Here is a 27699-nt window from a genome sequence, read left to right on the forward strand (position 1 = left end):
TTCAAATTGAAAAACTTGCCACTCGCCATAGTTAACAATATGAAAACACTTCGCCGCGAGCGTCCGGAAGATGGAGATAGCGCGAAGAAACACAATAAAAGGAAGAGCTGATTTCGGGGGGCGGGCATCTAGAGGGGGAGGCTAATCCGCATGGACAGCTTCTTCCATTAAACGTCGATCTAGATGAACCCGACTTTTAACCCCGGGCCTGGCGAAATTAAATTAGAGAGGGGCTTTTCGTAATCAATCTATTTGCCTTTTATAGCGAATATAAAGCTTTTATCGGATGGGACGCGAAGCGGGGGGGGGGGTGAGTTCGGATCAGGATCGGATCACCCCCTTCCCCCCACTTCTTCGTTTTCCGCCTTTACGGTGGCTTCTCCCCAATTCCCGTATTTACCGTTAGCGGAAGAATAAAAAGCGAGAAGAAAAAAGAAGGGTCCGCTTACTACGGACGGCCAGTTTTGATATCAATCCGCCGTCAGAGTTTACTCGCTGGGACGCTTTTATTGGTAAGCGTCCCCTTTCTTGGCCGATGAAAACGGGTAAAAACCGATGTCAAGCCGACCGGAAAAATCGGTCGGCTAAAATAGAAAAGAGAGTCTCCCTCAGCCCATCAGCGAGAATCGCCGACGCTCGATTCCCGAGAAGCGATGGCTTAGCGAACTAACTACAATACGCCACACACGACCCTTCTTTGGTCGAGCTAGTATTTGCCACCAATGTTTATATTTCGTTCGGACCTCGAAGCTTGAAAATATCGTCAACATTACCGACCGAACCGAGCTTTGCGCCTCCAGCGAACCTTTCGTTTAAGTACACTGCACTGACACCAAATAAACCGACATTAAAAATTTACCGACCACTTTAACCGCTTCGATACGGTCAAAGTACTGGCTTCTCAAACATCCTGTCATATATTTCAATAAATTACCGCGTATTAGCTTTTACATATTTCCAAATTTGCTTTGGTACTTCTCAGTTTAAACCAATAATCATAAACAGCTATAGGGTAATACCCAAGGCACCACCTTAGGCCTAAGCCATCAAGCGACTTTTAAAGCTATTAATTCAGGTGGTCGGGTTACAACGCGTAGGAGGGTAGTGGCAAGCCCTTCCTACCACGTGAGCCAAGAGCTCCCTACACTAACTATTACCGTTAACCTCAACCAGTTGTTATGGAAAGGGAAACCGAAGAGCTCGAGGAAAAAACCCTTAAACCTGTGGGGAGAGAACTTGCAAACTCAACGCGGAAGGAGTTGTTCCGAGTTTTCACCCAGTGCCACAAGCTGGGATCGAACCCGGTTCCTCTTGCTGCGAGGCGAAAGTGCTAACCACTCCACCATCCCTTAATGATCTGTTGGTTTAAAGATACGAAAGTTGTATCTAATTTCGCGTTCAAATAAATCTAAATCAATGACGAGTCTAAAATAACGTCCAACATTCTAATATTCATATACTCTGGTACCATAATAACTACCGTACGATTTTAAATTAGGATATTCTTTCGCCCAACACATCTGTTTGCCAAGTAACTCCTCGACCAAGGATGGGACGAGTGGTGACGTTGGCGAAGGCGCGTCTAAACGAGGAAATAGTTCATGAGGAAACGAAGTGGTCTGAATGAAAGAGGAAGAGAGAGAGCTGAGAGAAATGGAAGGTTGGCGACGAACGACGATGGTCGGCTGAAAGAAGAGCGTTTTATCAGTAGATAGGTTGGGGCCACCAGCAGCAGCAGCGTGGAGCCGCGGTTCTTCGGACCATGAATAACTGGATAGAGAGCCGGCTAGAAGGAAGAGACACCGCCTCCGAACGCATCCCGCCACGCTGATGGTCACCGGCGAAACCACCGGACTCCAAAAAAAACGTATATCAAACTCTCTTTAGATGATCACCCTCAAAATGGTTTCTGTAGAGCTACTTGCGGGGCTCGGTTGTCCTCTCAGCGGCTCTCATCGAGGCAATGAGAGTCGCGAGTCGGAGAAAACTAAAAAAATCTTAGAACCATCCTTTATACGTACAATGACGAAAACTTTTATCGAACGAACTAAAAGGTGTTCAGATCGGATAACACTCGGCCTCGCCCAAGCCCGCTGGATTAGAATTGGCTTACCGGGTTTACCTATATATAACGCGCACCTATACAGGTTTGAAACAACGGTCGCTTAGTTGAGCAAGCGTCTTTATACCCGCGAGTCTATCCACTAAATTAGGAAAAGTGGTCCGGTTCGGTTGGCGCTCTCTAGACCCGGGGCTGACTCGAGGGGATCTCTCGAAAAGGAGACACCAGCGACGTGGGTTTATTAAGGAATATCTCTCCCTCTCTTCGCGATAACGGCGCTATGATTAATAGAACGGTTCAGGGTGGAGTCCCGGCGACCGATAGCGGCGCGAACGGGACCCGGCGTCTCTTTGTTCGGTGGGGGCCCGGGCTGTGGCTAAGGAACGAGGATTTAGTATACACTCTTCTCGGGGGTCTCCGCTATAATAAATCGAGTTAAACTTAAGCCCTGGCGGCTATAAAAGTGAGCCACGGAGAACCACGGGTCTATTTAGGCTAGAGTAGTTAAGTCTTCCGCTTCCTTCGGTGGACGGCGTCCTCGCAGCGACTCGCGGATAAGTCGATTTCTCGCTTTTCCCTTTAAGCGTAATCAACGTAGTATTCCGTGGAGAGAAACGTATTATCGCCCCGGTTAAGGCGGTAATAGCGGATAGAGTCCGGCCATCGCGGACAGAAAGGAACCACGCCCTGCGCGCGAGACCGTGTTCCCCCGGTTCGACTCGCCAACCCCTCTGTCACGACCTAATAGGCCTATCGAAATTCCAGATACAAGCGGAGAGCCCGGGCTTTGGCGGCGAACGCGTTTTACCTTAGACAGAACCAGCGGAGCCAGCTGCGCCCCATCAAGGATATCGTCGCGTATTACCTCGAATTAGGTAAAGGAACCCCGCACTCCGCGAAGAGCCAAATTAGGCTTTATACCTTCCGGCCACCGACTCTCTCTTAATGCTGTCATTTATGGCATCCAGGAAAAAGGCGATTTCCTCCTTCGACGATCAAAGTAGACGAGGCAGGGGACGAAGATTAGCGACCAGCTCGAAGCGATGACGAACTCCGGCCTATATGAGCGATCGTCTCAAATTCTACCTTCGTAACTAACGGGGGTGGGGATCCATATTTCAACTCGTCAAAAGGCCTAAGCATACGCTTCCCCACCTTTTCCTGGTGCACGAACCCAAGAACCTCCCATTCAATTAGGGATATTCCTTACACTGGGTGGGAATCCCGAGGCAGCCAGAGAAAAAACACGGAAGAGGAGCAGTCAAATTCACGACACTCTCCGTCGTGCCGTTATCGGCCTACGATCGAATATTGCAAGAAGTTTATAATACTTTTTACGAGAGAAGTATCCGTCTAAGTTAAGAAAATGGAACATTCACTATCGACGGCGGAAGCGTACGCGGCTTTGCTGATCAAATGTTACTATTACTCTATAGCTGACATTGACGAAAACTGATGGGCTTTCGCGTTAACCACTCATTGGGCGTAGTGATAAATTGCACTAATTTATAAACCCTATTTTCCCGATTAAATAGTTTTAGGTTTTTTATATATATTGTTTTGAAATATCAGCGGGAGCCCGCGAAAAGACATGTTTCGAGCTAAGAATATTAGTAACGTAGGAAGATGAATACTTCTATCGAAAATATCTATTATATACTTTTGAAATAATACATTTTTTTCTTTCCGAGGCAAGTACGAGGGTATACTTTTGGAAAATTCATAAATAAATAACTATGGCAACGTCTGCTCCTGGAACGTGAAATTGGTAACTATAAGGAAGACCTAGAGGGCAGGTAGTCGGTCTATATTTATTCTCGATTCGAGAACCGTTATCTTGAATACATTTATTTACTACCTTCGAAGTACACGGCAAATATAACCTGGGGCCGCGTTATCCGCCTGTAGACTTTGTTTCGCGTCAAAAGGTGGACGACGCCATTTTGAACAAACCACGAGCGGAAATCTTATAGTTGTTTCTTAGCAAGCAGTAAATTTTCTACGCACCAGGCTACAACAAGGAAACAATTCGATAATCCTTCTTTGATTGTGTAATATTTAAAAAGCCAGTCAAAGATTAAGTATTTTTTAAATACCGTATTATCATAAACGGAATGTTTAATATCTAAATATTTGAAATCGGGCCAAGCCTTACCCACCTTCATAGTCGAAAGGCGGAATGCAAAAGCCAGTACGATGACTGTAAGAACATAGGAGGTATTTTCCAAAAATACCACTTACAATCACTGCGGTGTGATGGGGAATGATGGACATCAAAAGAGGATATTGCGGCACCCAAGTATTGGCGCAAAGTAAAGTAAATATTTAATGTTGAAGGCTAGTTTTTAAGGTTTATCTCTTTACTCTTAAAAAGCTATTAAGGGATTTTCCGGGAAACTGGGCGGCCCACTGTGATGTTCAAAATTAGAAGCACTTCGTCGCTAAATGAAAAGTAAACGAAGGATACTTTACATGGCAACCTAAAATTTAAATCAAACAGCTTTTTTATTAAAATTTTAAGGGATATTTTATACTCTTCTAATGTTATTCGCTTTCAACGTATATCTTAATTTTTTAAGTACGTTGTGGAAGAAAAATTAGTGTGGACAAAAGGTCATCATATAGTTCAGTAATGGCCAAATACGGACCATCGTATTTGCTAGCGACTTCAAATAAAGTATTTTAAGCAATATCTACCAGGAATCCATATCTCTACTTGGAATGTTTATCACTACTGATTTTCGTCTCGATGTGGCTGACGGTTTTTTTGACATCAATATGTTAACTTAACAAACAACAACGTGAGAGGGGAGCGCGTGCAAAGGGGATTTTTTCTCTCATAGGTGGGTCCAAAGCCGTCAGAGTGATCTTACCATACGCGATACGGCGGGATAAGCATTCCAAGTAGAGGTATGGATTCCTGATCCAACCAAATCTAAAGAAAATTTGCATACTAGTTTCACCCTCCTAGCAGGGGTCGAGCCTGGAAATTATATATTTGAGGTCAAAGTTCAAGCGCTGTTTTAAAGAAAATTAGGTTTACTTAGTGTTGTAAGTCGGAAAATTTTCCGCGGAAAATTTCCCGCTCGGAAAATTTTCCGGAAAATTACCGAGGCCTTTTTTCCGGAAAATTTTCCGTATTTTTCCGAAAAATATTAAAAACATTTTAATTCCATGATTTGTCTAATATATTGTTTGCAAATTTAAATAAAGTGGCATTTTCACCTCATTTTTTCGAATCTAAAAGTAAAACTAAACCTATAGACTAGTTTAAACTGGTTGAAATGTAACACTATTAATGTTTTGTAGTATGTTTACTGATATTAGTCATTTTAAATCGAAAAAAAGTTTAAAACATTAAAAACCCTTGAAAAGTAATTTATGTTTAAATTTTTTATTTTTCCGATTTGCGGAAAATTTTCCGCATTTTATTTTTCCGGAAAATTAACAACCCTACTCGTTTAATTTATTTTCAAACACCAAAACTTTCATATGCAGCTAAAACATATTTTTCCACTTCAAAAGGCAATTAATGTTAGCCCAATGAACAATTATATTTGAAAATAGTCTTACACATTTTGTAAAATGGGGTTAAATATTTGAATTTTAATTGTTTATTTAATTTTATAAATAGTAAAATGAGATCAATTTTTAAGACACTTGTTATTTATGATTATAAAATTGATATAAAAAATCTACGTAATAAAATGAACTATGAAAGGATAATCTTAATTCTTGTGGATATTCCTGGTAAACTGACTTTCGAAAAACTTTGAAAACAGTGGCGTAACTAGGCCAATGCCCCCTAGGCACTGTATAAAAATAATGAAATCAGGAAAAATATAGTTTGTAAGTAGTTAAATGTCCCTCCGCAATAAAAGTTTTACATTTTAAATCTTCGTCCTATAGTAATACAATTTTTAAAAATTTGCCATTAACCATTAAACAAAATAAGTACGTGCTCAGGGCATCAAGGGAAGGGGGCATCATTGATTTCTTCCATTTCCAGGTTTACTATGCAAAAACGTAAAAAGAACAGCAGGACCTGCGGCGAGGGCAAGCCCTCAAATGAATCGCCGGAAAATGGTTCTCATGATAAGAAAGGGTGTCTAAACGAGTTTCACGGAGACCCGAGTTACTCTACTGGATGCGGCTAAATCATATGAATGCGTGATATTCCGTTTGAGCTTCTATATTAAGAAAAGGTCAATGTATAACTACTTGCGCTGTATTTCTACTTCTATTCAGTTGCGTAACGCGTAAAACCTTCGTTAATTCAATTTTTTCAGATATATAAGGAGGCACTAAATATTTAAGTGTTTAGGGCTTCTAAGGGTGTTAATATAGCCATGCATACGAAGCGAAATAATGTATTTTGGTAACCAAGATGGAAAAATTTCTCGTTACTGATACATTATATACTTTTGATATATACAAAATAGTTTGGTGTACTTATTTAAATCGCAATAATAAGGTAATAATAATAACTGCATAGATTTGGTAATATCAAATAAGGAACTTAAGGCGCTGTATCATCAAAGAGGGTCGATTAAGTAATTAAACGCCTAAATTTGGCACGCGTTCCCGTCCCCCTTTTGACACCCTCCCCCGGCACAGTTCTACAAAAGTGGCCAAATTAAAGCGTCTGATTGTATAAACTAATCATTTCCCTTAATAGACGAGTAACAATAAATTTTCAGCGTGAAACACGCGGCACAAAGGAGCGAGCTAGAGCGGCTCATTTGAAAGGACGCCCGCCTCCGCTTCGGAATAATTGTAGCGAGGAAGTTATAACTCTCTTTCTCCGCTGGCTGGTATCTCGGGGACGTTTCTCCGTCGAAAAGGAGTGAGATTGGCGCGCGGCCCGGCCTTAAACGAGCTACAATTAACGGCCAAAGATGCTAATCGTCGCCCTAACAAATGACTCGCGGTCGGGTCGATAATTTATTCGGCTGTTCCCCAGCGAGCGCACCGTAGACCCCCCGCTGGCCCACTATACCGTATTCCATATTAGTAAGAGACCCTAATTGCGTAACGGGTGGAAGGTGAAAACCACATCGGCGCGAGGCCACTTTGAAAGTGAGAAGGGGTTCAATTTAGCTTTCGCGTCCTCGGAGGCGCGACAATAAGACGACGACGGCCTGGATGGCGAACGGAGCGCGAGCTGCAGGTCGCGTCGGAACCCGACGCCCTGAGACCTACACGGCGAAAAATGCACCGACGGCGAGCGACAATCTCGATGAGAGTTTAATAATTTGAGTTTGCACGGTGAGAATCCGCGAAAATGGTCCCCCGGTTGACGCGTTCCCAAGTTCGTCCAACCAAAACCGTAACGGGGGGGGGGGGGATTTGAGGGTCATCCTACCCTCCTGCCTTCTCCTTTTGATACTCCATTAGGCCCCATCAATCACGCGGAATTCGCGCCTCCACCTTCGAACCGCCCACGAGACCGTACACACTCGTTAATCGCGCTGAATCACCGCCAGATACCGCCAACAGCGATAAGGTCTACCAGCGGTCTGTTCATTTTCAAAAGCTTTTCCAGCCGAATGACCAGCTAGCGATACAAAAGCGCTCTTATTAATCGCCTTTTAATAATTAAAATGGAAAATAATTAGAAACGAAGTGACGAGACGAACCCCTACCCCGTTATCCCACGAAACTATCACCTTTCCCCGTCAGACAACAACTATAACCTTTGTTTCCGTTCCGACAAAGGTTAAAAGAGGGAGAGGGCTAAAAGTGTAACAATACCTTTTCAAATAATTCCAAAAGTAAATTGTCGTGGCTTCGTAATCCATATGTTTTGAGACGAGGATTATACGCGTCCTATCAGAATGATAAACTTAGGTTTATAAGGAAAAAATTAATAACCGGAGTCAAATCGTTCGTATAATATTTTCATTGGAATGTTTTGAAATTAGTTTAAAAATATATTTATAAATATTTCAAACCAAAAGATCAAACCATTATCTTATTTTGGGTTCAAATCGTTCGTATATATTTTTCATTTGATTTGAAATCGGTAAGAAATATGTGGAAAATTTAATTTATTTATATTAAAATAATTTTTATTAAAATAAAAATATTTTCTAACGAGAGTAAACAAATATTGGAGATCATATACTTATTGATTTATCGTTGCGTATAATTAAATCATTTCTAACAGCTTGTACTTGTATAGCCAATAAAACACCTGGTTAGTAGCTTAACATTATACCACACGCGTAGCTGCACACCTAAGCTCGGTTCCGGGCTCACCTGAAGCATTTTCCGTAAGCTTGGTGTTAAATCGATCTCGGGCTCACAGAATGAGGTCGAGACCTTTCAGGTATGACTAACCGCTTATCATTTTTATTCTAATTTTCCCCGTATTAAATTTTTTAGAGTAATTTCTTAAAGGACTACATATTTTTGGTAGACTGTAGACTAGGTAATCAGACCTAATACGGAGGATGATAAAAGTAGCGAATAAGTAGATTAGTCCATAAAAAGAAGGGAACACAAAGCTAAACCCTAAACAAATTTGAAGAAAATTAAATACTTACAAATAGCTCGTACCGATAGGTCTTGGTGCAAACATAAAGACGCGACACTCGGACCAAATAGATCTTCGAGTGATAAACTAATCTAAATTAAATAAAATATCCAGAATTTCCAATGGTAGACCGGTTTCGTCCTAATTAGGACTCGTCAGTACCGTGCGGAAAATCTGGCTCGCGACTATTATGTACACCGAAAAGAGAAACTAAGCCTAAACATTGAAAATTTCAAAACGCGTTGCGTAGCAACGGAAAGCCAAATAGGGGGAAAGTGGTGGAGAATAGTATATACGAAATGTTAAGTTCCTTTTAACTTAACAGCCCTAATACGTACTTTCTGTATCATCGTAATTTGTTTTTAAGTTGCCAATGTTTCTCGGCAGATTGGCTTATCTTATTAGCTATGACGCCAACACATAGCTGTGACTTTTTATTTATTACTATTAATTAAAGCTATACAATTAAGGAATATAAATATAAATTTATAACAAATTAACTTTTAACAATATTTTATATTAAAAGAATGAAAAAACTAATTAAGTTACCCAGTAAAATATTTTATTTTGTTCAAAACAATTAAAAGTACTAAATTTTTGCTGTACTAAATGTAGTACTTTTAATTGTTTATAACAAAATAAAATATTTTAGTGTGTATTTTAAGTAGTTTTTCTTTTCGTTTAATACCAGATACATAGGAGTCTTTTCTAATTATTTAATATTTTAAATATTAATTATCATTTTCAGTGTAACAATAACGTAATTTTACAAGGAGGAAAAATTGCAATGGGCTTTAGTTTTACCATGGCAACCGAAAATGTTACTAACCTCTCAAACGAAAAAATCTCCATTTAAAAAAGCATGGGATTTTCTCGGTTTCACAGGGTACTTAATTAAAATTTTTAAAAAAAATTAAATTTTCAAAACTTACTCAAAAAGATGGATTTTACCTATTTCGGGTAAAATTGATCAAGGATTTTGGGTAAAATTGATCAATTTTGGTTAAATTTTAACAAAATTTGGGTAACCGAGAATATGCCATGCTTTTTTAAACGGAGAGGTCAAAAACATTTGAGAAAACTGAAGCCCATTGCAACTTTTCCCTTTGGGAATTTTCATACTACCTTAAGGTCTACCTAACACCCCCGAGTTTCAACAAAATCGGTGATAACCACCTCGGGTAGTCTCCTTGTTAGTTATTCGCCACCGAAAACTACAGCTGCGCCACCTATTCACACTGCCTAGAACTATATTTGGGTGATACGGGTAATGGTGTTATGTGAAAATGCGCGTTTTATAACATCAATTAAAACATTTTACTAACGATTTTAGCATATTTTTTAAAGCGTGTTCGAATGTTTCGTATTAACAAAGGTGTATATACGACATTTGTTTATTAATTTTTACCTGTCAAAGGTATTAAATTCGTAATAGAGAGTTTAATAACACTATGAGTAGGCCTTGGAGAATTCATACACGGGATCAGGTTGAATTCTTAAGTTTTAAAGGTATGTACGAAATTTATTATTATTATCTTCTCATTAGAACAAGCCCAGATTGTTATAATTTCATAGACTAGTAGCTTCAGCATTTTCAAATATGAAGTATAATGTATTTTAAATAATTTTATTTGGTATATTAGTGAATCGCTCCATGCTTGAAATTTTTAAATTGGAGAGTAGTCTTGATCCATAGAAGAAGGTGTGCGGATGCTTAAAGGAAGTCCGAAAGGATCTTTGAAATTTTTTCTTTCGAACACATTCTTTAAAGTTAAAATTTTAAGTCAGTGATGGAAAACACAGCATTGAAAGTGTCCATTGTTCATGCAATAGTGGGTAAACATTTTTTTTTATTAAAACCCAATTCTTTATTGTAACCTGTTTTAATTGTTATTCTAGAAATTCAGGCTTTTGCAAACATGCAGTTGCTGGTCTATTTTATATATAAAGATACCGAGAGCTATCCAACTTTCTGACTTTAGAAGTGGGGTAAAATAAATTAAAAGAACTAACTGTGCCTTTGGTTTTGTACGGAAATAAAATGGTTAGAGTTGTGAGGGTTAAATTTGCCTGGCTTAAAAAGGTGGATGTACTCTTATTTGGTCACTTTGTTAGTCTCAAAAATTTATTTCTAGCTTTTAGTCGGGATGAAATATTTGTGGAGATAATATCAATTGAAGAGGCAGTGGCACAAAATAAACTAAGTTGGAAAGGAAGGAATTTATCTACCGGCTAACGACTGTAGAAGCTACTAAAAATTCAGCTAGGCCTTTTCATTTTTTGTCTATTCTCTCAAGGGCTATTTTTAATTGATATTAAGAGAGACGGAGAGTATTTGAAGAAAAACATTGTCCAAATATGTAATTTTTATTTTAGATTTTAGTTAAGGAAAAGTTATATTTAAATTTACACTTCTAGTCAAGGAAAGGTATATTTTTAATATGTTAAATTAGTTCCTATTTTAAATTTTGGAAAATTAGTATTTGTAGATAACAAATGAACTGAACTATTAATGTTATGAATTTTCTACTCAAAGTCAAAAATGTTAACTAGAAAGGCAAAAACAAATGCAGTATAGAATTAATTCGAAGTTAAAAGCAATTTAAATTCATTGAAGAAACCACTTAATTAGAAATTACAATTGAAATTTATAAAATATCAATAAAAATGTTAAGATATGCAAATATTTGAATTTACAGTATTATTTTTAATCATATTGGGATCTGCGGCAATAGCTCGAAATGTTATTAATCCACTCGAAAACTCATACCGAATCATCAGGATGGCAAAGATAGGAAAATTGGGGTCCGATACAAAATAGAAAAATATGCCCTTTTAACGCATAATTTTGTGGGCCTCAATGTAATATTTTTCAGCGATAATGACAATGGAACCGCTTGACCTAAAATTAATTTATTTCATTAGAATTTCCTTATTTTGCAGTATATAATAAAACAGATTACCTTTAAAACGATTCATAAAACGTAGGGTCCTCTCTTTTCATTTAGTTACAGTGGATTTGTAATAAGTCTACATGCGTTTCTTGAAATCTCTTCATCTAAATGACAGTTATTATTATAAATATTTAATAATATTGACTTTAAAATCAGTAATAAGTAAAATTTGTGTCTCACCATTTCTTTCTAAAAAGTCTTTATCTTTAAAATGGGCGCTGCAAATCTGTGCCCACTAACTAGGCGTCTTCCCTGATTTTATATTAGTTAACCACATATTAAAAAGATTTTTGCATTTCGAAAAATTGAGAAACGATAACTCCAACGTTCGTTTCTCACCATTTACTCGAATTGTAATATTTTTAAGGGCAGTATTACTACAAAAAGGTAATTCGCAATTTAGGCCACCTCTGCGCCTACAATCCGCCATATTAATCGTTTGTTTTGATCAACAAAGTACGCAGACAAACCAAGCTGCAGGGGTAGCGACGGCGGCGCCGCCTATACCCGTTTCGCTAGCGAATAGATTTACGGCTATCGAACACCTTTCCGGCGTTCTAATTTAAAACATCACTTGAATAGATTGTTTAGCCGTTTAGTCGTTTTTGGCCAACTTGTCGTAAGTGGGGGGCTGGTGAGACGAGGTGGCGTGAGCCGCGATTGAAAACATAACGTCAACATAGTATAGGTAGGCTTTGGGGAGTCGTTGGCTGAATACAATAAGTGAAATGGCCTGCTTTATAGAGATGGGACGACGTAAAAACACCGCGAAGAAGCTAAGAGCCAGAGAGAGAGAGAGAGAGAGAGAGAGAGAGAGAGAGAGAGAGAGAGAGAGAGAGAGAGAGAGAGAGAGAGAGAGAGAGAGAGAGAGAGTGGTGGGCCAGAAGAACAATGACTAACGGTCAGACCAAAGGGAATAGCCTGTTCAAGCGCGCATCTTCCTAATAGAAAATCTCCAAGATTAGTTTTTGCGTCGACCCTTCTTTCGTGGCCCGAGAAAGAAGGGACTATGTCTCCTCTCCCCCCTCTTCTAAACCAATCGATAGCATAGAGAAAAAGCCGGCACCCAAAAAATGTATCTGCATAGTTATTAACGTTCTAAAACTTGTAGACCAAACGCCATAAAAATCCTTTTGGCGCGGGGGGTTGCGTTTTTGGAATCTACCCCTCCTTTTACACCAAAAAAGCTCTCCGTAATCTCTGCTGAGTCTAGGCATCCGTAAAATAGAAAAGGAAGAAAAAAGTGTATATTTAATTCTGTTTAAACCCTTCTCCCCCCCCCCCCCTGCAGCGGAACCAACCGACCTTGTATTCTTATTTTTATATTCATTCACCCCTCCATCTCTTTGTTCAGTTTCGCTACATTTCAAAGCTCGCTCGGAATTTTAACAATATTATATCATCGGAGCAAATTTAAACTAAAATGCTTTACGTAAATTAAAAAATAAAACTGTGTATGCTTCGGTTTATTTTGAACGCATTCCGAGGAATCAGTCTTGCAAAAACCGTAACTGCACTAACCCTTTAAATTACGCCAGAACTATAAGTATGACATTTGTATTTTTATATATGTGTTTTTCTTACCACAAATTTACATTCCTAAATGACAAATCTATAATCAGCAAATTTAATAACTATAATAATAATAATTGGGACCTTCTACAAACCAAGAGGGTTTTAAAAATATATATATATTTTACGTTACAATGCATCATTATTTCGCCGAAGTAAGCGTTTTTTTTATTTAAATTTAAATAATGTTAAATCAAGAGTAATAAGAATATTACACTTGGTGGCCTTATTTACAAATTGCCACTTTGAAAAAATGTTGTAGTAAAAATAGAATCCCTATATACTGTCATATTTGCGGTTATTACGTTATTTATGCAAATCCATATAAAGGGATTTATATTCGTAACAGACGGTTTAGGCAAAACCAGGAGGTTCGTTAAGTCCTAGAGGCTCGTTATTAAGGGACCCAAATCCCTTAGGGATAAACACTCATTACAACGCGTCGCGCGGAGTAGCGTAAAAACGGTATGATCCGGTATAATATTTACCTTTTTTAATGAGCTTGGAAATAACCAGCTAATACGAGTGCGGGTGAAAACGGATACGAGCTATTATAACAAAATGTGTCGTTATATATTGCCGATAGATGGCAGTGTTTTTCATTTAAACCACGGGCCGCGGACGAGCTGGCAAAGTTGGTATTATATAAAGGATAGTACAATATTTACCGTGGGTACTAAAAAAGGGCTGTTTGCGGAACGAAGTACAACCTTTTACCGCGACTATAGAGTAAGGAATACGATAGTAGCCACCGCTTGTTTGTCAATGACGGCCGTATATAAATGGCTGGAAATGGTCACAGCGTGTGTCCACTGAGAAACGAGGATTATTAAAATGAGCTTCTAGTCGCTTCGCCCTTGCGGAGTTCGTGACTCGGGGGAAGAATAGCGACCACGTATACCCCCGCACTTCCCACCAGCGACCTTCAACCCTCCCACGCGCGTAATTCGACCATTTATAACGTCGATGATTTGACCAAATGATAACGGCGTTTACCTCTGAACTGGAAAGAGGAAATGATGTGTCTAAGAACATTCCATAAACGGCACTTGTACTACTCAAGTCCTCAACGAACGTTTTACTAACTCAGAAATATTTCAAATAATTATAACGAAATTTATAAAAGTAACACGTCAGGTTGATATCAATATTTACCAGGCTTATTATAATTATTATAATACTTTTTGTATATCCTTAATGCGAGCAGAAGTCAAACCTACCAAATTGTGGTTTGACTAGTAGTTTACATTAGCAAAATATTGGTAGATAAACTTTGTGTTAAACGTTTCAGGTTTTATCAATATCTAAAAAGGTTCAAGGGCTTTCGGGGGGTTTCCTATACTCGTACGAGAAAAATTAAAAATTCGCCACATTAGCGTTTTTGCCGCCACTCATAGCTAATTTGCCAAAACATTTGAAATGTATTTAGACGTTAAGCTCAAACTAACTGTATAATATTAGAATTAAACCTGTCGAAATATGAGACTAAAATATTAAATTTCTCAAATTTTCGAAAGACGCTTAAATATGATTAAAATTGCCAATTGATTAGAGATGAACAGTTTTATATTAAAAAAATAATGTATTACTACATGTGCTGTATTTCTACTTCTATTCAGTGGCGTAACGCGTAAAACTTTCGTTAATAGTCAAATACTATTTTTTTTAATAGTGGAAAAGCCGGTGAAAGTTTAAATCATTCAAATCAACCAACTTGAGTCCTAGTCGGTAAATCAATTATGTAGCCCCTATTGTATATACAGTTACAACCCTGCGTTAATTACTAACAGTAGTTTATTCTTAAGTCATTTACTAAGCACAAAGTATTCTTATTTGTTAGAGTGGTGCATTCCTACAGCTATAACTATTCTTAAGTATTTTACTTACGACGTAAACGCAATGTACTTAACGCGGTGAAATCTTACGTCTATTATTAAATGCGGTGAATTCTTACGTTTACTCTTAGTTTCTTGTGTATTCCTACGGCTATTACTAACTTGTTAGTGCATTGTACTCTAACGTCTATTACTGATCGTGGTGTATTCTTACGTCTATTGCTAAGTGCAGGGTGTTCTTACGTAACAATAGTCTAATAAATATAATTTGTAAGTGTATTCTTACGTAGACCTATTTGTAAGAGCGTATGTATTGTTACGTCTATTAGTAAGAGCGTGTATAATCTTACGTCTATTAGCAATAGCAGTATAATAATAATTATAAGTAAGTGTGTGTATTCTTTCGTATTTCTACGTGTAACTAGGTGTTTGAAATAAAAACAATATGTAAATAAAACAAGTTAGAAACTGGCCACTTTGTTTAACTCGAACGCAACCAAGCGTGGAAACAACAAACTAATTTCCAGGGACGAGTGATGGGGTATGCGAATCCAATAGTCTAGAAAAATGCTCATCCATTTCCCTGAAACTCCGATAAAAGCGAAAACCCTCGGGGAAACTTCACCCAGGCGCCATGTCTAATTTCTATTCTTAATGCAAAGTTAAAATTCTATGGCAAACATTTACTTACAGCAGCGTGTGTCGTGGCTCTCTGCGAACTGCTTTTCGAGGAAAGAGAGAGATAGATCAATTTCACAAGCGCACTATCTCTCTCTCTCTCTCTCTCTCTCTCTCTCTAGGCCCGTATGAACTAGGATTATATCTAGTACGATACGTGGGTAAGGAAACTGGGCACCCACCCGGAGAAAGCCTTCGTGTCCCTATAGAGACGAGGCCGAGGGCTCAAATAAGCTTCCAACTTTAAACATTGATTGGGAGAAGGGCAAACAGAGACGCGCGCGCTTAAAACTATACCGGGTGTTGCGTTACCCTTCGAACCAGCTCGCGCTTCTCCGACACACGGCGGCGTATTGCCAGTTTAGGGTTGAGGATAGGTACGAACGAAGCGAGAGTTATCCGTAAAAGGGAATTGGATATTCGACTAACACTCGGAGACAGTAGCTCGTTTGCTCTCCTTCGTTCGTTGGGGCATAGTGTATCCCGCAAACTTACGCTACATCGGCGTACTGCGGGGAAACGCAATCTTGTAGAAGGGTCAACGCGGCACCCTGTATGTACCAAAGTAGGCCTTGTGTGTTTTGATTAAAACCAGAGTCGTCGACGTATACGTAAACCCCTTTTGCTCTTGGAACTAAACCTTCGCAAAGGGCCCTTTAACTAAAGGTCCCTTCATATTTGCGGCAATGGAAATAACTAATAAAACCGGCATTTACAATTAGGTACTTTCGTTTGTTAATTAAGAATTCGCTTACTTTATCTTTAAGTAAATTGTTGGTTCGTTTGTCAGAAGCCATGAAAGGTAATTTACATTTTATGAAATAAATTTGATTGGGGTTCAAAAAATTGCTGAAACTCTTGTAGAAATCGTATATCCGTGAACAAACCGTGTTCTTCCAAAGGTACACTTCAACAGCCATTAGTAGATCAATAATATAGCTAAATGCGAATTGATTTACACCAAAAAACTTTTTATGTTTTCACTTGAAATGCCCAAGAAAGACTGTGTGGTAACCCTGATGTTCTCTATAGAAACTGGCGTGGTTTACAGACAAGACTTTCAATACGCTAATATTCGGCTTAGGCCTTGTCTAGAATTTAAGTTCACTTACCTCATTTGCTTTTTCATTTACCACCTAAATAGCTGATTTTATGACTAACTAAATTAGTTTCACGAGCAACAATTCTAGGTCTGATGACCGTTCGCTTAATTGGAGCATTGACTGAGAAAATAATTACATGTTTTCTGCATTAATAATTATTCTCTGATGGAATGCAATGAAAATACGATTAGAAGAATTACTAAAATTTTCTTCTGGTTAAGGTTAAATGCTTTATGAAATAGAAAAAAATGAGTATATTTCGATTGACCCTGACCTAGAACCTAACGTTGACTGTCTTGGAAAATGTTAACAAAGCGCTATTGGCCGATTTAAAAATTATGTTTTTGGTTAGGCCTATATACCCTAACACGATGACGTATTTTCTACAAATCAAAAAAAGACTTCAAATAAATTCTAATTTGAAAAAGGGTAAAATTATATTTCTGATTTGTTCGATACCTTTCGTCTCGAGCATAAAAATCTCTACCTTTTCAACCAAACCAAAAACTACACTTTGATCATTTCCAAAAATTCCGAGAACCAATTGCTAATATACGTGGACCTACAATTCCGTAGACCAAACGTTATGAAATTCGACCTGAAACATCTCAAGTTAGAGTTCGAAACTCAAAATTCAGATACTTGATAGTTTTGCATGTTTACCTAGTATCAACTCAATTTGTCAAATAGTCTTTGAGAAACATCGTTAAATATAGAACATCGCTTGGGTCGTAACTTAACCCAGACCTTTGTGTGAGAACAACTTCGGATTTCTCAAATTCATTTTCTGGTAAGTTTACTTTTCAAATTTGAAAAACGCGTTAGGTTTTCTTAAGCCTTGCTTTTTTCCCTTGTGTGTTGGCAATAGAGCATTTGACATTCCAAGTGCATACATATATACTTTCCTCCTTAAAAGTGTTCGCTTGTTTGATTCTTACAGTTTGCACATCATAGGATGGATGGGTTCATCTTCAATGTCAAAACGTGTCGGTGGACAATTTAGATTAGATGCATTTTGTTGCTTATATTTTTTCAGTAAAAGATAGCTCTGATGTCAACTTATTTTGTTCAACCAACCGTTGAAACTTAAAACTCAAACCGGTTTAATATTGAAAAAAAAAACCCCAACTTTGAATTGGTTTAACCACTGGATTTTTATCCATTAAAATTAGTTTTTAAATATAAATGCAATTAATACTTCGCTCAAAATAAAACTTGTATTTCATTTTGATGCGGCTTTAAAGGGTGGTTTTCACTTGGGCCAAAACGTCACGATGGTGAACGTCAACCTGAAAAATTCCCGTTAGGCCTAATGCAATATTTTGGCGCCAACTCTCACCGTTGTGGCATTTTTGTCCTACGGGAAACCAGCCTTAAAACAATTTTTTTCAAGAAGCGCATTAATAAGTTCCCCAAAATCACTACCATATATTGAAACTAAGAATGCATTCAGACCCTTAAGAATAGCATTGACCTTTGGTACCACGGCACTCTCACGTACTTTATTGTAAGTTCGTTGATTTTAATCACAAAACGTAAACATAAATGCTGATATTGAGAATTTATTATTTATAATTACGCAGGAATTAATATATATAGAAGTTTCATTTCAAATCAAGGAATACCTCTGCGTATTGTTCCATACCAGAGTGACTGAGAAAAATGACTACAGGCTATCAAGGTCCTGTTATAAATTAGTTGACGTAAAATGCTACGGCACCGTCAACAACGGGTTAAATGTATCCCGTCAATAATGTGAACCAGATCGAGTCATTCTTAAATTGGATGTCCGAGGCCTGATTATTCGTGGCCTCGGTAGTCCAATGGTAGTGGCGTTGGGACGGTAACCCAAAGGTCGTAGGTTCGATTCCTGCCCGAGGTGAAATGATTTTTCTCAGTCACTCTGGTATGGAACAATACGCAGAGGTATTCCTTGATTTGAAATGAAACTTCTATATAAATGCTGATAGTCTGTGTGAAAGATTATCACGAATATAACAAAGCAGACAAACTTTCGGTAGAAAGATATGTTTGGAATATTTGCCTTCCAATAGTCGGTATCCGAATGCATTCTTGATGAGTTCTACACAGAGATCGATTCACAGAGCAACAAATAACAAATAAAAAGGAAATGAGATAAATAATAGTCGCTCCTACCTATGACCTTGAGGGTGATGACGGTGTTGACCGTTCGAGCTTTGTGGAAGTCAACTCGGCATCGATACTCGCCAGCGTCTTTCTCCTCAACTGGGTCTAATTGCAGGAAGGCCGGTCGATTTATCATGTTGAAGTAGGCTCGGTGTTCCAACTGGTCGCTCGAGATCTGCTTGGCCTGCTCAACGGGTCCACCGTTGCGGGCGTCGAGCGTGAAGATGGGTGACGGGTCTTCGTCCTTGTACCACAGGATCAACGCTACGCCGTCGTCCACCGAAGGAGGTGATATGTCACAGGGAAGAGCCACTTTGCCACGAACCACCGCTGTGTACAGAATCGAGGCTAGGCCAAAATATATCGAAAAAAGTAGGTAAGGAAACGAGAGTTCTAGAACCTCGGCCTCTGATTATCGGTCAGGGCAATTACTTTGACAACATTCAAGCTCGTCCTTGCGCAAACTGCGTGGTCAATCAAAACAGTACAGCGCAAAGCATTTCAAACGAAACAATAAACTTAAGCGTGGGTGTATTTATGAAGATTGTAATAAAGTTTTGCACGAGAAAGGTGGCCATCGATGGTCATTTTGGTTCGCGCGAAAGAAGCTAACGGCTATCGATCGACATTTGCATTTGCACGAAACAAGATAAGAGTCATCGATGACCATTTGCATTCTCGTGAAAGAAGCTAACAGACATCGATTCCTATTTTCATTTGTCTAAGAGAAGCTTACGACCATCAATAGCCATTTTACGTATCAGCGAAAAAAGCATGCATGGCTACCGTTGGACATTTGCACCAACGAAGCTTATGATCATCGATGTGCATTTGCGCGAAAGAAGCTTACGGAAATTTGTGGGCATTTGCACGAAAAACGATTCTGACCATCGATGGGCATTTGCACGAAAAGTAATTGGAACCATCGATGGGCATTTGCACGAAAAATAATTGTGACCATTAATAGGAATTTGCAAGAAAAATAATTGTGACCATCGATGGGCAGAAGATTGGGGATATCGATGAGCATTTGCACGAAGAACGATTGTGACCATTGATGGGCATTTGCACGACAAACGATTGTGACCATCGATGGGCATTTGCACGAAAAATAATTGGGACCATCGATGGGCATTTTCACGAAAAATAATTGTGACCATCGATGGGCAGAAGATGGGGGATATCGATGAGCATTAGCACGAAAAACGAATGTGACCATCGATGGGCGTTTTCACGAAAAATAATTCGGACCATCGATGGGCAGTTGCACGAAAGATTGGCGATATCGATATAGGCTTTTGCCCAAATCCAAATTAAAACGACAGATGACATAGTAATTAACGAGAAAGAAGCTAAAGGTCATCGATGTCTATTTGCATACGCAGCCAGCTTCACAGATGGCAGTAATTATCCACGTAATAGATCGCGCCGGAAATGAAGAACACGTTTGAGTCTCGGTTATTGCGGAATGAAACGGCGAAATGGAGAGGCCAAATTGCAGCACCATGATCACCCTGGACGCGAGGGTCGTGGCCGTATAGAAGAGAAGAGAGGAAGGAAATAAGAAATGGCTGTCCCGGATCAAGATAGATGGTCGCCGCGCCGCGTCTTGTTTGTCTTCGAAGGCCAGACCGAAAACGTGCGCGGAGTGAGAAAGAATTAGGTCCGGGAAACGGATCTAAAAATCGAAGTTGGCCGCAACGCTCGCGTTCCCTCCTAATCTACTTTTCAACTTTTGGAAAATAATCGGAAGCCCTCTTTTCCCGTTCTGTCCATAAAAAAGAAGTATATAACGAAAAGCAATCGCGCCTCGGGCAAAACGACAAACCGTGCGGACCTTTCTCGGAATACTAAACAACGCATTTTCTCCTAATTAAAGAAGTAGCCAGCGGGGGGAGCTCTATACCGTGTCCGGGCAATGGGATTACATCTAAATGACGTCTTCGTTCGCGGAATCCCAGAACAGAAAGGGATAATTTCCTCCCGCTAAATTGACCCGCGAGTCAAAGTCATCAGCGGCAGGGGGCCAACGCGTATCTCGCGTACGAAAGCTGAAGGGGATTTTAAATATAAACCCTCGTTAAAAACGCGAAAGGTATTCTTTATAAAACTACTTTCCCAAAAAGATAAACTTTTAGCGAAATTCGGGGAAATTAAAAGCATATTTGTTTCTAATTTCTTAAGACGGAATTAATGGAAACGACTGTGTATCCTACGGTCGTTGTATAATTAAGTAACTTTCTTTTGACAATGAGAAGGGAAAAGTTTTAAATTTCATAAAACGCCTAATGCCCGAAGGATTTGGTATAAGAATACATTTATCTTATGATGTATTTCGTTAAATGACATTATAGCTAATTATTCTATAAAATAATTTCGAATTGGATATGATTTGAAGAAAAAAAGCTCTGGTTGTCAACTTCTCCCTGTGCACGCGGGAGGCCAAAAGTAAGCTAACTACCTGGAAAGGTTGATATACATAGACCCCAAGCGGATAACCAAGCGGGTATTTGATTACGCCAGTTTGACGGGTTGATGGTTACTATAGGGAAAACACGCATCGATCGTCCGCTAAGTCCGAAGAGGAATGGCGCTCCATAGTTGAGAAAGGAGTTTTGGAGGTAGGCCAACGGAAATGGGAGGAGGAAATCGCACGGCATCCCTGTCCGACGCATTATAGGTCCAAAAAACGACCCCTTTTCCAACAGAAATAAGCGATTGGTGTTAGTAGCCAACTACTATTTCAGGCGCAGACTGGATCGCTCCAGACAGCGAAGCGACTTTCGGAGGTGTTGGGGAGGTTCCCACCTGCTTGGTCTGCCTGATGGTTTGTCCACGATTTAGGACCATCCATGAAGACCAAACTACCCTCTATCTAGTAACCACCAAGGTCATTCTCAAGGCCTGATGGTGCAACAGGTGCGCGAGGAGGAATACCTGAACGAATTGCACCACATTTATCGTAAACAATATTCCGCCTGCGAAGTAAAAGAAAATATAATACTTATAATAATAATAATTTTAATTTTTCTTTTTAATTGTAGTGTTGACTAAAATTTTGCATTTTTTGATTTGTGTTTGGGAAAGTAAATAAAACATTTATTAATTCATTCTGTAAGTGGAACACATTCGCAAGCAATAGAAGATCAATAAAATACCTAAATCCACAAGCTTCCTTATCATCGACTAAAATATGGAAATGTTCTTCATAGTAAATATTGACAGATTTAAATGAAAATTTTCAATTAACTAGAACTTTTTAGGAACTAGGTCTTGATGCCCTCCGTATTTTAAAATTCGACCTAGGATCTGAGTTGTTCGAGGTACCATATTATAATGAACAGGCTTACAGCCATTAAAAGTCGATGTTACTTGACAATAACAGAAATGCTAGTGCCTTTAGTTATTTGTAACATAAACAAGCGCGTTTTGAAAAATACGAAGTAAATGTTTGTACAGTGTTAATAATATTTGACTAGTGGTGTAAAATTACGTATTAGGCACGTTTCAAATTTAAATTTAGACCTTATTTTTAATAAATCTAAAGTCGTAGCAATTCGGCAAGCTCAGTCAGCGATTTGATCTTAACCAAAGTAAAAATTGTCGCCCATTAGAATCTGCTTAGAACCTACAAGGGTACACGTTTCATTTTTATAGCCAAAGTCAGAAATCCATACCTCTACTAATCACGGCAGAGTTTTGTCTCGATGTGGCTGACGGTTTTTTTGACGTCACTATGTTAACTTAACAACCAACTACGTGAGAGCTGCTAGGGGATCGCGCGCAGAGGGGATCTTTTATCTCGTAGGTGGGGCCAAAGCCGTCAGAGTGATACGCGATACGCCAGGATAAGCATTCCAAGTATAGGTATGGATTCCTGCCATGGTGAATACTTATCCGTTAAAAGATACTTTATATACTTTTGATATGAGTTAAATTCTCAATTACGACCTGAGAGCCACTCGGTATCATTCTCTCGAAAATGGAAGAATAAGAGGTTATGACCCTTTGAAAGGAAACCGTGTTTATTTTGGGCAACTCGAGAGCTACACGCATCTGATTAGATCAAAGGCGAGGAAAGAAGGCGTATTGAGAGGGTGGCTTCCTAGAAACCAGCCAGGGCCTAAAACTAGGGCTCTCATTATCAATCTAAAGCCACGACGAGAGGCCTAGAATGTCGGACGCGGAACTGGAGGGGGTTACGCTTATAATTACCATTGAGCGCGGAAAATCGCGCTAGGCTGGAGCGATCTAATAAATCTAATGTCTTGGGCGACGGCGCAACCGATGAATAGCGAGTCCCGGCTTGATATTTATGTAAGCGGTCGAGGAGCCGGATAATGGCCGGGGATTGTCGTTCGTCGCAGCTTTGTTTGGGTAAACAATAGCGGCCTCCGGGAACAGTGACTCCGACTGACCGGGTGCGCGGAAGCGAGTATAAAAGGTAAGGCATCCTGGGTTTCCTCGCTTTCCGTCCAAAGGTCCGCGACTCCACTCGGCTTCTCCGAAGACTCTCTAGTTCGAGGAATGGTTGTCCTGGGAGCTTTCAAAGGAAAGGATAAGGTGGGGTGGGTTGGGGTGGGCCACCTCATTCGGAAACCCACTCGGCGCCCAATCGTCTGCTTGGGATTAATAGATAGAACTATTTCGGGGGGGGGGGCGTAAGAGGAAACGAAACGAAGCATTGTAAAATAGCGCTCGCCAGATCTAATTGCGTCGGTCTTAACTTGTCCAAAACGCGCGGTGTACGGTTACGGGGCCGCCCATCGGAATCGTTTTGAAAGAGCACGTTCCGAAGCCACCTCGCCGCCTCCTTTCCCACCTCAAATAATAGTTCTAGGGTCCAATTACGACAAATTTAACCAGAGTCATTCGCCGACGTCGGCTATAAGTATCGCGGCGCGCCGTTACTGCGGTACGTGTACGCGAACGTATCGACTTTCAAATTCGGAACTGCGTGAGGTTGGCCCGCAAAATGAAATCAGACGCCGTTTAAAGAGGGCCAGACGAAAATCCACTTAATTAGATGCAAACTAGATTTATTTCGCGATAGTGAATGGTTCGGAAAAATCGAGAAATCGCCATTTCACTAAATAACCGGAGCGGCCATCTTTTCTCTAGTAAACGAGTCTTAATTTTCGAACTTTTGCGTTGCTGGAGAAACAGGGAGACAAAGGTTTGAACCAAACTAGAGAAGCGGAGAGAGGTAGTGGCATTAAAATAACTAAAAGTACGGAGCGAAAAAGTGGAGAGTCATTGGGTAATGCGCCCAAGAGGGGGATAACAGGGGCTTGGGTACCTCGTAATAGCGTCACCGGAAAGCCTTTAATTATTAAAGGCAAATAAATTAGTCGCAATGATTGCTACTAATGAGTTTCACGGAGCTTTAACTAAGCTCGTTTTCTAACGAGAAGAAGACGGAATGGATCCGGGAACTCCATCCAGATCCCAGAAGAGTAGGCAGCTAGGTAGGTTACCACTTTCCACGCCGCCGCTCTCTCGCTTCTTTAACTAAAAAGAGTTAGGCAACGCTAGCGCCACTAACAATGCAGTGGCCAAATTAGCCCTTCTCTCTAAAGGTGAAACGTAGGGCCATTTCGGTAAAGCCAGAAGTAAATTAAATCTATCTTAGGAGATAAGTATCCGTCTTGGCTATAAAAACGGAACTTGTATCTTCCAAGGCTACAGTCAGTTTTCAAACCGCGGATATGTACATCACATCACGGCTAGGAAATTTAATTTTAAGTAATATCAAAAGTAAATAAACCGAAGTTATCAATTTATCGCGTCCAAAGACCGGGATGGAAATTAGCTTTTATTTGACTCGATTTTCTCATCATTTTTATAAGGAAAACGCACTCCGATTCTCAGCGCTATATCGATAACTTCGGTTCATTTACTTCTGGAAATATATTAATGAAAAATAGTAATAGTTTTTATCTTACGAAAAGTTTTTTTAAATAATAATAGTCTGGATAAGAAAGTATAGTTAATTGGCAGCATTACGTCACGCCATACCTTTGTCTATGGCCGCCATGCTGGTATTATTTTTATCAATTGGAAAAATGCACGGGTGATGTATTGTATTCGTCATGCTGCCAAGTGCCTATTGGGAGTAGTACACTTATCTCTAAAAGGTATATTATGAGCTTCTGGTACACTCCGTCCTTCTCGGGGAGATAAAAATGAGAATCCCACAAAGAACCTTTCTTTATTATAAAACATGCAAAGTACCACGCCTCAACCATAGACCAAATAGCGTAATTTATTTAACTAATAGACCAACCTCGCCCTCGCCCTAAAGCTCCGTTAAATTTCCGGTTTAATACTTTCATTTAACGAGTTGTGGGTGAACAGCGCCAAAGCTTGCATCCGAGCTAGCGTAAATATTTTCTTCGTAGAATCTAATTTATTCCAAGTACGTATACAACCCGTCCCGCACCCTAGCGGACGACGACGGTACTAGTCATTTGTCTCTCTTTTATAAAACCTTAGCTCCGGGAAAGTAATTTATTCCAAATAGGACCCTCCGTTAAAATTATCAACATTTAACCTACGTTATAAAGGTATACGGTCTGAAATTTCGTAAAGCCAAAACTAATTTAAAATGGTAAAATTTAGGCTAAAATCTGTGAAATGAAAAGAGACCGTTTTCCATATATCTTCTCAGGTTCCTTTTAATATGGAAAAGCCGCCCATACGACCGACGCCAGCTCAGAAGGAATTGCGAAATATCTACATTATCATTAATTCACTTTCGAATCGGCAAAAAGGAACGTCGTTAAAACTAATTGTTCCAGCGAGTAATTAGGCGCGGAAAATCACTTTCAAAAGAATGAAATTTTATACGACGGTGATAGATAAAAAAATATCAATTAAAATGGCGATAAAAAGTTCTTTTTTTTTGGTACCTCCAGCCGCCAAGTGTGGGACGATAGATAGAAAACCCGTAATAGCTGCCGAATGGGGAAGTTTTTTTATTTCATTTCGTATCAAGAGGCGAACGAGAAAGTCAAGATAGGTCTTAGTGAAGAGGAGATTTTCCCTCATAACGGTCGAACGGATCATATCTATGAAGTATAAACCGCAATCTTCCTGAAATGAAAAGACCGAAGGATATCTGTACTTTTTTTCTGTCTCTTCTCCCTATAGAAAATGTCACCCGTTTTATCTCCGGGTTTCATCTCTCTCTCATCGCGCAGCGCCCTCTATAGCTATTAAATGAAAAAGATTTCGAAAAACCTAAATGTCTGAAAAAGGCGGCTATTCGGCCAAATTCAACTTTTCAAAGTTATTTCTTTGTAGGTCTTCAATATAGCGTAGCGAGATGCGCACGCGCAGAAATAAATATGAAAAAGAGAAGGTAACGAAATAAATAAATTGGAAAAGAATTCCTGGATATTGCGAAAACCGACGGGCTTCTGAGACGGTATTTTCGGACGTATAAGGCTTTTCTTCTAAATCTTACCGGAATAGAAATTTCACCAAGATTTGTTTTTTATATTCTACCCAAAATAATACGTCTTTTTTTCAAATATTTATTACTTTCATAGGCAAGAGCATAGTGCTACTGGGCGGTAGAGTCAATTGCGTCAAAGGCAAGAGCACAGTGTTACCGGAGGAGAGATTTAATTGAGTTAAAGGTAAGAGCACAGTGTTACCGGAGGAGAGATTTAATTGAGTTAAAGGCAAGAGCACAATGTTACCGGAGGAGAGATTTAATTGAGTTAATGGCAAGAGCACAGTGTTACCGGAGGAGAGATTTAATTAAGTTAAAGGCAAGAGCACAGTGCTACCGGAGGAAAGATTTAATTGAGTCAAAAGCAAGAGCACAAAGCTACCGGAGGATAGATTTAATTGAGTCAATGGTAAGAGCACAAAGTTATCGGGGGATAGATTTAATTTAGTAAAAGGCAAGAGCACAGTGCTACCGGAAGATAGATTTAATTTAGTAAAAGGCAAGAGCACAGTGCTACCGGTGGATAGATTTAATTGAGTCAAACGCAAGAGCACAGTTTTACCGGAGTATGAAATTAATTGCGTCAAAGGTGACCAATGATGTTAACCCTTTACAGAATTGTGACTAAACATAGCAACGGTTTCCAATTTTCATTGGTTGAAAACCGCTGACGACCCAAAGTAATTTTTTAAACAAATGCTTAATTTAAATAAACCTTACCTTACTTTATCGAAACTAAGGCAACCTTAACCAAAGTTAGCTTCAAAACTGTATCAATATCATTGATTTTTCGAGAAAAATATTGATTATCCAAAAATGGCATTGTACTATCGTATCACATAGAAAATTTTCAATGTTAAACGAGAGATTTCAACAAAGTATATAAGTTAAGTGTTTAAAATAAAAGGAAATAATGGCAAATAATGGTTAAGTGTGGTAAATATTAAAAATCGGTTAATAGTATAAGTCTAGAGTCAAATAAATTATTCATACTCAAAACGCTTAAGCATAATTCAGTTATTTACGATACAAAAGTAGTTTGTCACTCTGAGTCACTGTTAAATGTTGATTTAAATTTACTTTTTTTAATATAATACAAAAATTACCAATATTTACCACAATATTTACCACCTGCTAAATCCCACTTCGAAAATAGCTCACCCACAAATAGTATGTTCGCAACGGATTATTTCCCCTTGAAAGGGTTTTTCCTGTATGTAAGTGAGCGATCGGTCACTTCAAACTTCCAAAGTGTTTTTTCAAAATTATGCTTTCGGATATTACAATTAGTAGGTAATGGCGGGATAACACGGTCGATGTTTTTAGCTACACGTTTAACAAGTTAAATTA

General features: G+C 39.1%; 1 protein-coding gene and 1 non-coding gene across 5 annotated transcripts in view; one reads left to right on the forward strand and one right to left on the reverse strand.

Moving 5' to 3' along the window:
* Positions 1-27699, reverse strand: part of LOC149933390 (protein turtle-like) — a 545370-nt gene that overhangs the window by 161769 nt on the left and 355902 nt on the right. For all 4 annotated transcript variants that reach the window (XM_090155761.1, XM_090155760.1, XM_090155759.1 and 1 more), the window contains exon 2: positions 18900-19238. In XM_090155761.1, the coding sequence (XP_090011887.1) occupies positions 18900-19238 (339 nt within the window). The remainder of the gene's footprint in view (positions 1-18899; positions 19239-27699) is intronic.
* On the forward strand, positions 18552-18624 carry TRNAT-GGU (transfer RNA threonine (anticodon GGU)). Its single transcript has one exon. It is a non-coding gene; the product is annotated as a tRNA-Thr (tRNA).

The sequence above is a fragment of the Leiobunum rupestre genome, chromosome 8, assembly GCF_980474605.1.
Source record: "Leiobunum rupestre chromosome 8, qqLeiRupe1.1.hap1, whole genome shotgun sequence".
Classification (NCBI taxonomy): Eukaryota; Metazoa; Arthropoda; class Arachnida; order Opiliones; family Sclerosomatidae; genus Leiobunum; species Leiobunum rupestre.